Genomic DNA, 11142 nt, shown 5'->3' on the forward strand with positions numbered 1-11142 from the left:
GATATTTGCGCAGCTGTTTTTTTTTAACTCAAATTTTCTGGAAAAAATATAATAAAACGAATTTTAGTGCAAAACCAAATCGTATAATACCCATTTTTGGTTAAAATATAAAAGATGAGGTTGCATCGAGTAAATGGATACCTAACATTCTGTGTTTTAAAATTGCGAGCGCCCGCAATATCGACAAAAACTATGATGCCAAAAAATTACCATAGGCAACGCTTTAAAAACTGTTATCGGTTTAGAGCTAACTAGGAGCTGGTGTGCTAGAATTATTGTTCTCACTCTGACGTTCATGGCGATACTTCACATGTGTGGTGCGACCGCAGTTTACATACACGTATGCACCCTGGGCGTGCGTTTGGACAGGTGTGCGGTGCAACAGGAGTTTTGGCAATTTTTTTATACATTTTAATATATTTTATTATCATTTATATTTTTTTTTTTTTCCTTTTATTTTTTTTTTTTATTAAATTTTACGTGATTGCTATCACAAGTGATTGCACTGGGCAGGTGACAGGTACTCTTTTTGGAGACATTACAGGTCGTCGGGTCAGTGTAGGGCAAAGCTTAAAGCGGAGTTCCACCCTGGGAATACTTTTTTTAATAAAAATACCCCCGGGACAGTCAGGCCTAATACATTCCACAATGGCTGGCCTCTGATCTGTCCCGGGTTGCACTTACCTTTTAGGAGAAATACTTACCTTGAAAAAGTATTGCCCAGCGCTGCCATCTCAGGTGTGGGCAGCTTGAAGCCAGCGCGATCCTCTTCTGCGTCCTCTTCCTTCTTCTTCGGTCCTACGATGCACTGCACCGGCCCCGCCGTCACTTCCGGTGCGCGGGCGTCATCCCTCCACAGCTTCTGGGCATGCCCAGAAGCTGTTTAGAAGGGAATGACGCGCGTGCACAGGAACTGACGTCGGGGCCGGTGCAGGCGCATTGATTCCTGGGAGCGATGACGTTCAGCTCCCAGGAATCATTGCAAAGCCAGGAAGTGACGAATCGCCGTGGCCGCCGAGGGGAGGAAGAAGGAAGTAAGGTAAGTATATTTTCTCTACAAGGTAAGTCTACAAGGTCTTAACCCATCAGCAGGACCGGTATCTGCTCCTTTGTGCAAGGAGGAACAGGATGAGCCCTGCCAGAGCCCTACAAAATGACCTCCATTAGGCCACTGGTATGAATGTCTCTAGTGGGCCCTGTGCTCATTGCCCGGCACCATGGAGCTTGATTGACATTTGCCATTGAACACCAGAATTGGCTTCACTAGTTTTGCATTTGGCTAGGGTCAGTGTCACTACTGGTAGCATGAGGGGATACCTGGACCCTATAGAGGTTGCACAGGCAGTCCAACTCCTCCAGGATGGCACATCAATACCTCCCATTGCCAGAAGGTTTGCTGTGTCTCCCAGCACAGTCTCAGGAGCATGGAGGAGATTCCAGGAGACAGGCAGTTACTCTAGAACTGGACAGGGCCATAGAAGGTCCTTAACCCATCAGCATAACCGGTATCTGCTCCTTTGTGCAAGGAGGAACAGGATGAGCACTGCCAGAGCCCTACAAAATGACCTCCAGCAGGCCACTGGTATGAATGTCTCTGACCCAACAATCAGAAAAAAGACTTCATGAGGGTGGCCTGAGGGCCCAACGTCTTCTAGTGGGCCCTGTGCTCACTGCCCAGGCACCGTGGGGCTCGATTGGCATTTGCCATTGAACACCAGAATTGGCAGGTCCGCCACTGGCACCCTGTGCTTTTCCCAGATGAGAGCAGGTTCACCCTGAGCACATGTCACAGACGTGAAAGGGCATGGAGAAGCCATAAAGAACTTTATGCCAGTCCATATCAGTATAGATATCCAGCATGATATCCCCCCCCCCCCCCCGAGATCTTATGTGTAAGTATTCCTTTAATTTTTTTGAGCAGTGAATTTGTATGAAGATTTAAAACAGTTTATTGATGTTAAATATTTATTTTTTCTCTGTATACTAAAGGCTGTTTTTTTTGTTTTGTTTTTTGAACATGTGACCAGCAGCAGAGGACTAGACGCTCCTCCTGCCACTGTTTCCCTGCAGACAGGCTGGGAAAGAGTTGGGTCATGTGACAGCTGTATATTGATTAGAAAGAAAGGTATTTAGATGTTTTTTTTTATTAAAATAATTACAAAGCCGTCATCCACATACAGAAATAAAAGGGACAATGTGAATAAAACAGTGTGTGTTTAGTATCACTTTACGTCACGTAACAGTGACTTTAACCGTATGTGTTGTTAAATGCCGAGTCAGGTAGTGCTTCAGCACAAAGCATTTTCCACAGTCCGGGCACTCGTACTGCTTGTTGCCACGATGAATCTTCCGATGTGTGATAAGACCTGACTGGTCAGAGAAGCACTTCCCACACTCAGAACAGGAAAAGGGTTTTTCACCCGTGTGAATCCTCCTATGGGTGATGACAGCCGACCGGCCCCGGAAACATTTGCCACAGTCCGGGCAAGAAAAAGGTTTCTCCCCTGTATGAATAAGCTGGTGGCCCACCAAACTGGTTTTACAGTTGAAGCTCTTTGAGCACACGGGGCATGAGAATGGTTTCTCTCCCGTGTGAATCCGCTCGTGCCGGATGAGGTGAGAGCGACTTGGGAAACTCTTTCCACACTGGGAACAAGTGTACGGCTGGATGCCGGTGTGAACCCGTTTGTGCACAGAGAAGCACGAACGATCTGAAAAACGTTTGCCACATTCAGGGCAAACAAACGGCTTCTCGCCAGAGTGGATTCTTTGGTGGGTTTCCAAATTGGTGTTGCTGGCGAACCTCTTCCCGCACTCTTTACAGACGTGTGGCTTCTCTTGTGTGTGTGTCCTCTGGTGCGCTGAAAGGACAGAGCTTCTTGCAAAGCTTTTCCCGCACTCGAGGCAAGGGAACGGGGTCTCCCCCGTATGAGTTCGCTGGTGGGTAATCAAAAGTGACCGAGTCTGAAAGCGTTTGCCGCAATCCGAACATTCAAAGGGGCGCTCGCCGGTGTGGACCCGTTTGTGCGTATAAAGCCCAGACCGATCAGTAAAATGCTTCCCGCAGTCGGTACAGGCGAAGGGTTTCTCGCCTGTGTGGATTCTCTCGTGTGCTATCACGCCGGATTGGTTGGTGAACCTCTTGCCACACACTGAACAAGGATAGGGCTTCTCCCCGGTATGAATTCTTTGATGGGCAATCAGCTCTGATTTGCGGGTGAAACATTTGCCGCAGTCACTGCACGAAAATGGTTTGTCTCCGGTGTGAACCCTCAGGTGCACCTTAAAAAGTGATATATGGTTATACGATTTCCCACAGTGTGAACATATAAAGAGTTTAGTTGATGTTTTCTGGTCCGGTGAACAAGACCCATCTAGGGGTGACACTAAATTTTCTCCTTGGTGACATTCCTGATGAGTAAGTAGATCATCCCTGTTCAAAAACAGCTTCTGGCACTTGGAATAAGAACATATAAAGAGGTCTGCTAACTTCTGTTGATCGATTAGACAAGAACTGCCTACGGTTAGATTTAAGGGCACGTTAGCTTTTTCATGACTCTTCTGGTGAGTCTTAAGACCGGCCTTATTTATAAAGTGTCTCTGGCAATTCAAGTAAGTACATATAAAGAGTTCTGAAGGCTTCCGTTGGTTATTTAGGCCAGACCTATCTGCAGGTGACTCCCCATTTGCCCCTTTGTGACTTTCCCGATGATCTAGAAGATCGGTCTCATTGGAAAAGTGTTTGTTACACTCCAAGCAAACAAATCCTCCTTGTGAAGCCTGGTCTGTAGCAAGTTCTTGCAGGTATTGAGGAACGGAACCGTCTGGAACTGTAAAAGTCATAATGTTCCCTAGACTGTCTTCATCAGACGACAAAGTTTCTTCTTCTTTAACGTGAACAAATTTAAAATCGAGCTGGGAAGATTGTGCTGGACTGGTGACGTCTTCCTGATCACCCCAATCTGGCTCTTTTTTAACAAGCGCAGAGGTTGGCTCTGCTACTGTAGAGGTAGCCGGGTTTATTGGACACTTCTTGTTTAAAGGGGCTTCCTTTTTAATATGGATTGTTGCCAAGCAATCATGTCCCCCTGTAGATTGTCTTCTTCTAGATAGGTTAGGTTGTGAGACTGTATCATTATCTTTACATGGTATCTGGTCCCCAATATCAATGGTTTGCAAGGCACCAGGGGTGAGTACATCATATTCGTTCCTGGTAGGCCGCCCATTCATGGTACATAGCCTCTGACTATGACCTTCTCTAATCTTGGTGGGATTGATGTCACTTTTAGCTTCCATCTCTAAAACATGAAATGCCTCCAACGTACGACGAGTCAATGATCCATGAAACTGGAAAGGCAAGAAAAAATCTGTTTTAGGAACACATTTAACGTGATGTTTCTTTTATTGGCTTTTCAACATACTTGTTTTTGAACTGTATTCGAGCCCATTCAGACAGGGGCGACACGACTTGCTGGGGCGACCTGTGAAGTCGCGGTGCAGACCTCGGCGCGACATGCACGGACTTCATATAATTGAAGTCAATGCAAGTCCCCTCCAGGTCGCCCCCAAAGTAGTACAGGACCCTTTTTCTAAGTCGGAGTGACTTGTGTCGCTCCTATTAGAACGGGTCCTGTGCTAATCAATGGCAGGCGACCCACCGCGACTTGTCAGGCGACCAAGTCGCGCTAGTGTGAATGGACCCTTAGCATATCATTTGTACAAATTAAGGAGTTGATTTACTAATACTGGAGAGTGCAAAATATCTGCATGGTAGCCAATTAGCTTCTAATTTCACCTTGGTCAATAAAGTTTTGAATATATAACCTGGAAGCTGATTGGTTTCTATGCAGAGCTGCACCAGATTTTGCACTCCCCAGTTTTTGTAAATCAGCCCCACACTGTATTAGGCTAGATGGTCCTTCAGAGTATGATAATGCTAGTATAATATAATAATAACACATAATCATATAATGAGATGTTATATTAAATATTTATGATAGTCATATGATAGTAGAATATATTAAAATATACTAGTATATTGAAATACAGTAATACATATTTAGACTATTGAAATGACAGTATAATAACATATAATAATATAATGAAATACGATAATAAATATTAAGACTATTGAAATTACAGTATAATAACATATAATAATATAATGAAATACGATAATAAATATTTAGGTTCTTGATATGACAGTATAATATATATTAACATATAATAATATAATGAGATATGCTAATAAATAATTAGGATATTGATTTGTAGTAAAATGTAATAGCATATAATAATGTATTGAGATATGAAAAATATTCATTATATTGAGATGCTAGTATAATATAATACCACATAATCATATAATTGATATTATATAAAATATGTATGATATTGATATGAAATATATACTATATTAAAATATAATACTATAATGTTATATGATAAACATTCATGATGCTAGTATAAGATAATAACATATATTCATATAATGAGATATTATCATAAATATTTTTGACATTGGTATGCTAGTATACTATATTAATATGAGATATGATCCTAAGTATTTATGATATTCATATGTAGTATATTAAAATTACATAAAATATAATGAGATATGATAATAAATATTTTTGATATTGATATGCTAGTATAATATACCAGTAATAAAATATAATAATATAATGAGATATGATAATAAATATTTTTGGTATTGATACCCTATTATATTTTATAACATACAATAATATAATGAGATGTAATAAATATTTATATTGATATGTAGTATATTATAATATAATAATATATTGATATGTGAAAAATATTAATGATGTTGAGATGCTAGTATAATATAATACCACATAATCATATAATTGATATTATATTAAATATTTATGATATTGATATGAAATATATAATATATTAAAATATAATACTATAATGTTATATGATAAACATTCATGATGCTAGTATAAGATAATGACATACAGTGGGTACGGAAAGTATTCAGACCCCCTTAAATTTTTCACTCTTTGTTATATTGCAGCCATTTGCTAAAATCATTTAGGTTCATTCTTCTTCCTCATGAATGTACACATAGCACCCCATACTGACAGAAAAACACAGAATTGTTGCAGATTTATTAAAAAAGAAAAACTGAAATATCACATGGTCCTAAGTATTCAGACCCTTTGCTCGGTATTTAGTAGAAGCCCCCTTTTGATCTAATACAGCCAGGAGTCTTTTTGGGAAAGATGCAACAAGTCTTTCACACCTGGATTTGGGGATCCTCTGCCATTCCTCCTTGCAGATCCTCTCCAGTTCTGTCAGGTTGGATGGTAAACGTTGGTGGACAGCCATTTTTAGGTCTCTCCAGAGATGCTCAATTGGGTTTAAGTCAGGGCTCTGGCTGGGCCATTCAAGAACAGTCACGGAGTTGTTGTGAAGCCACTCCTTCGTTATTTTAGCTGTGTGCTTAGGGTCATTGTCTTGTTGGAAGGTAAACCTTCGGCCCAGTCTGAGGTCCAGAGCACTCTGGAGAAGGTTTTTGTCCAGGATATCCCTGTACTTGGCCGCATTCATCTTTCCCTCGATTGCAACCAGTCGTCCTGTCCCTGCAGCTGAAAAACACCCCCACAGCATGATGCTGCCACCACCATGCTTCACTGTTGGGACTGTATTGGACAGGTGATGAGCAGTGCCTGGTTTTCTCCACACATACCGCTTAGAATTAAGGCCAAAAAGTTCTATTTTGGTCTCATCAGACCAGAGAATCTTATTTCTCACCATCTTGGAGTCTTTCAGGTGTTTTTTAGCAAACTCCATGTGGGCTTTCATGTGTCTTACACTGAGGAGAGGCTTCCGTTGGGCCACTCTGCCATAAAGCCGCCGACTGGGGGAGGGCTGGAGTGATGGTTGACTTTCTACAACTTTCTCCCATCTCCTGACTGCATCTCTGGAGCTCAGCCACAGTGATCTTTGGGTTCTTCTTTACCTCTCTCACCAAGGCTCTTCTCCCCCGATAGCTCAGTTTGGCCGGACGGCCAGCTCTAGGAAGGGTTCTGGTCGTCCCAAACGTCTTCCATTTGAGGATTATGGAGGCCACTGTGCTCTTAGGAACCTTAAGTGCAGCAGAAATCTTTTTGTAACCTTGGCCAGATCTGTGCCTTGCCACAATTCTGTCTCTGAGCTCTTCAGGCAGTTCCTTTGACCTCATGATTCTCATTTGCTCTGACATGCATTGTGATCTGGAAGGTCTTATATAGACAGGTGTGTGGCTTTCCTAATCAAGTCCAATCAGTATAATCAAACACAGCTGGACTCAAATGAAGGTGTAGAACCATCTCAAGGATGATCAGAAGAAATGGAAAGCACCTGAGTTAAATATATGAGTGTCACAGCAAAGGGTCTGAATACTTAGGACCATGTGATATTTCAGTTTTTCTTTTTTAATAAATCTGCAACAATGTCAACAATTCTGTGTTTTTCTGTCAGTATGGGGTGCTATGTGTACATTGATGAGGAAGAAGAATGAACTTAAATGATTTTAGCAAATGGCTGCAATATAACAAAGAGTGAAAAATTTAAGGGGGTCTGAATACTTTCCGTACCCACTGTATATATATATATATATATATATATAATGAGATATTATCATAAATATTTTTGACATTGGTATGCTAGTTTACCATATTAATATGAGATATGATCCTAAGTATTTATGATATTGATATGTAGTATATTATAATTACATAAAATATAATGAGATATGATAATAAATATTTTTGATATTGATATGCTAGTATAATATACCAGTAATAAAATATAATAATATAATGAGATATTATAATAAATATTTGGGATATTGATATATAGTATAATATAATAATATGATGAGATACGATAATAAATATTTATGGTATTGATACGCTATTATATTTTATAAAATATAATAATATAATGAGATGTAATAAATATTTATATTGATATGTAGTATATTATAATTATATATAAAAATTAGAGCTGCACGATTCTGGCCAAAATGAGAATCACGATTTTTTAGCTTGGAATAAAGATCACGATTCTCTCACGATTCTCTGTGTAACAAAAAAAAATTGGGATAACTTTACTGTTACGTTTTTTTATTTTTATTCATTAAAGTCTATTAATTGCGTTTGAAAGACTGCTGCGCAAATACAGTGTGACATAAAATATTACAACAATCGCCATTTTATTCTGTAGGGTCTCTGCTAAAAAAAATATATAAAATGTTTGGGGGTTCTAAGTACTTTTCTAGCAAAAAAAACATTTTAACTTGCAACCAACAAGTGTCAGAAAAAGGTCCAGTCTTTAAGAGGTTAAACTTCCTTTCTCCCTGGCAGAGGGAAGGAAAAGATACAATGTAATCATTTTTGTTTATAGTTACTGGGAGACTTAATGCTGATAGCCCTTTGCTGGGAGGCTTTTTTTTTTTTTTTTCCACAGCTGTTCTCTCTGCTATGCAGCTATGCAAAGAATCGAGCATATTTCAGTTTTAGATCGTCAGGGGGGGGGTGGATCGAGATCGCGATTTTCATACGATTAATCGTGCAGCTCTAATAAAAATGTAATGAGAAATTATGATATTGATATGCTAGTATAATATAATAACATATAATAGTATAATTAGCCATGATAATAAATATTTATGATATTGATATGCTGTTATAATATTATATCATATAATAATATAATGAGACACGATACATTTTTAGGATATTGATATGTAGTAATAGTATAATAACATATAATAATAAAATGAGATATGATAAATATTGATGATATTGATATGTAGTATATTAGAATTACATATAATAATATAATGAGATTCGATCCTAAATATTTAGGATATTGATATGACAGAATAATGTAATAAAATATATTACTATAATGAGATATTATATTAAATATTTGTATGGATATGCTAGTATAATATAATAATAACATGAAATATGATAATAAATAAGATATTTATATGAGAGTTTAATATAACAACATAAAATAATATAATGAGATATGATAAATATTTATGATATTGATATGAGGGTATATAATATAATAACATATAATAATAAAATGAGATATGATAAATATTTCTGATATTGATATGAGGGTATAATATAATAACATATAATAATATAATGAGATATGATAAATATTGATGATATTGATATGTAATATATTAGAATTACATATAATAATATAATGAGATTCGATCCTAAATATTTAGGATATTGATATGACAGAATAATGTAATAAAATATATTACTATAATGAGATATTATATTAAATATTTGTATGGATATGCTAGTATAATATAATAATAGCATGAAATATGATAATAAATAAGATATTTATATGAGAGTTTAATATAACATCATATAATAATATAATGAGATATGATAAATATTTATGATATTGATATGAGGGTATAATATAATAACATATAATAATATAATGAGATATGATAATATTTATGATATTGATATGAGGGTATAATATAATAAAATATATTGTTATAATGAAATATCATATAAAATTATATTATAATTATTTCTGACATTGGTATGCTTAGTATACTGTAATAATTTGAGATATGATCATAAATATTTCTGATATTGATATGTAGTATATTAGAATTACAAATAATAATATAATGAGATATGATAATATTTAGGATATTGATATGAGGGTATAATATAATAACATATAATAATATAATGAGATATGATAATATTTAGGATATTGATATGAGGGTATAATATAATAAAATTATTATTATAATGAAATATTATCATAATTATTTCTGACATTGGTAGTATACTGTAATAATTTGAGCTATGATCATATTTCTGATATTGATAAGTAATCTATGATAATATAGTGTGATGTGACAATACATATTTCTGATGATGACGTCATAGCAGAGTAATGACTGATCAGCTGATAATGTGAATGTCCCAATAATAATGGATCCTGTGCTATAGATGGGATCAGTGGCCAGTGTCTCCCTGGCTCCACTCCTTACACATGAAGCATTGTCCCCGCAGGCTGAGGACAGTTGGCCCCCCGGGGGGGTCCCGCACACTCCGGCTACCTGATCCAATCACAGCCTCCACCTGGGCTTCTCCGCGGAGCTTCTACCTTGTGACGTCACCAGCCGGGAGCAGGAGAGCGCGCGGTACCCTGGGAGTCCCTCTCTATACACGCCGTTCTCTTCCCTTACTGCGCAGGCGCGGAAGATCCGTTGCCGTGGCAACGCTGATGCTCCCATTGTGCAATAGCCAGGCGGCCATTTCTAAATAGGGCAAAACATGAGTGGATGTTTGTTAATACTTCATAGGAACTACTTCTATATGGTATAATACCAATAAGAAAAATATCTTTACACAGCAGTAGTGAAAATAAACAAAATCATTCTTTTTAATGATAGAAGTACGCAGACATGCTAATAATCACTGATAGGTGAGCGAATTAAAGCGGAGTTCCACCCAGGATTTGTTTTTTTTTTTTTTAATACCCCCGGGACAGTCAGGGCTAGTGCATTCCACAATGGCTAGCCTCTGATCTGTCCCGGGTTGCACTTACCTGCAAGACGAAATACTTACCTTGCAAACGTCTTGTCCAGCGCTGCCATCTCAGATGTGGGCAGCTTGAAGCCAGCGCGTCCTCTTCGGCGTCTTCTTCCGCCTTCTGTGGTCCCACGATGCTCTGCGCCGGCCCCGACGTCACTTCCGGGTCGCGCGCGTCACCCCTCCACAGCTTCTGGGCATGCCCAGAAGCTGTTTAGAAGGGGATGACGCGCGCGACCCGGAACTGACGTCGGGGCCGGTGCAGGCGCAATGATTCCTGGGAGCTATGACGTTCAGCTCCCAGGAATCATTGCAGAGCCAGGAAGTGACGACGGGCCGCGGCCGAGGAAGGAGGAAGAAGGAAGTAAGGTAAGTATATTTTCTTCGCTACGAGGTAAGTAAAAAAAAAAAAAATATGCGATTATCCATTTATTTTTCAGGTGACCCGGAGCGAGAAGATGGAGGTAAGTATAAAAATAGGGTGGAACTCCACTTTAAATAATAGAGCTATGGGCAAACAGTTTTTTTTTCT

The 11142-nt window shown here is 38.4% G+C and overlaps 1 protein-coding gene across 1 annotated transcript in view; it reads right to left on the reverse strand.

The window, feature by feature from the left end:
• Positions 1–10250, reverse strand: part of LOC309564360 (uncharacterized protein) — a 94132-nt gene extending 83882 nt beyond the window's left edge. Inside the window, exons 1-2 of the mRNA XM_082268987.1 lie at positions 10136–10250; positions 2237–4347 (exon numbers count right to left, since the gene is read on the reverse strand). Of these exons, the coding sequence (XP_082125113.1) occupies positions 2237–4296 (2060 nt within the window). The 5' untranslated portion in view covers positions 4297–4347; positions 10136–10250. The remainder of the gene's footprint in view (positions 1–2236; positions 4348–10135) is intronic.
• Positions 10251–11142: the final 892 nt, after the last annotated feature.

Source organism: Pelophylax lessonae (assembly GCF_965119305.1).
Source record: "Pelophylax lessonae genome assembly, chromosome: 9".
NCBI classification, from domain to species: Eukaryota; Metazoa; Chordata; class Amphibia; order Anura; family Ranidae; genus Pelophylax; species Pelophylax lessonae.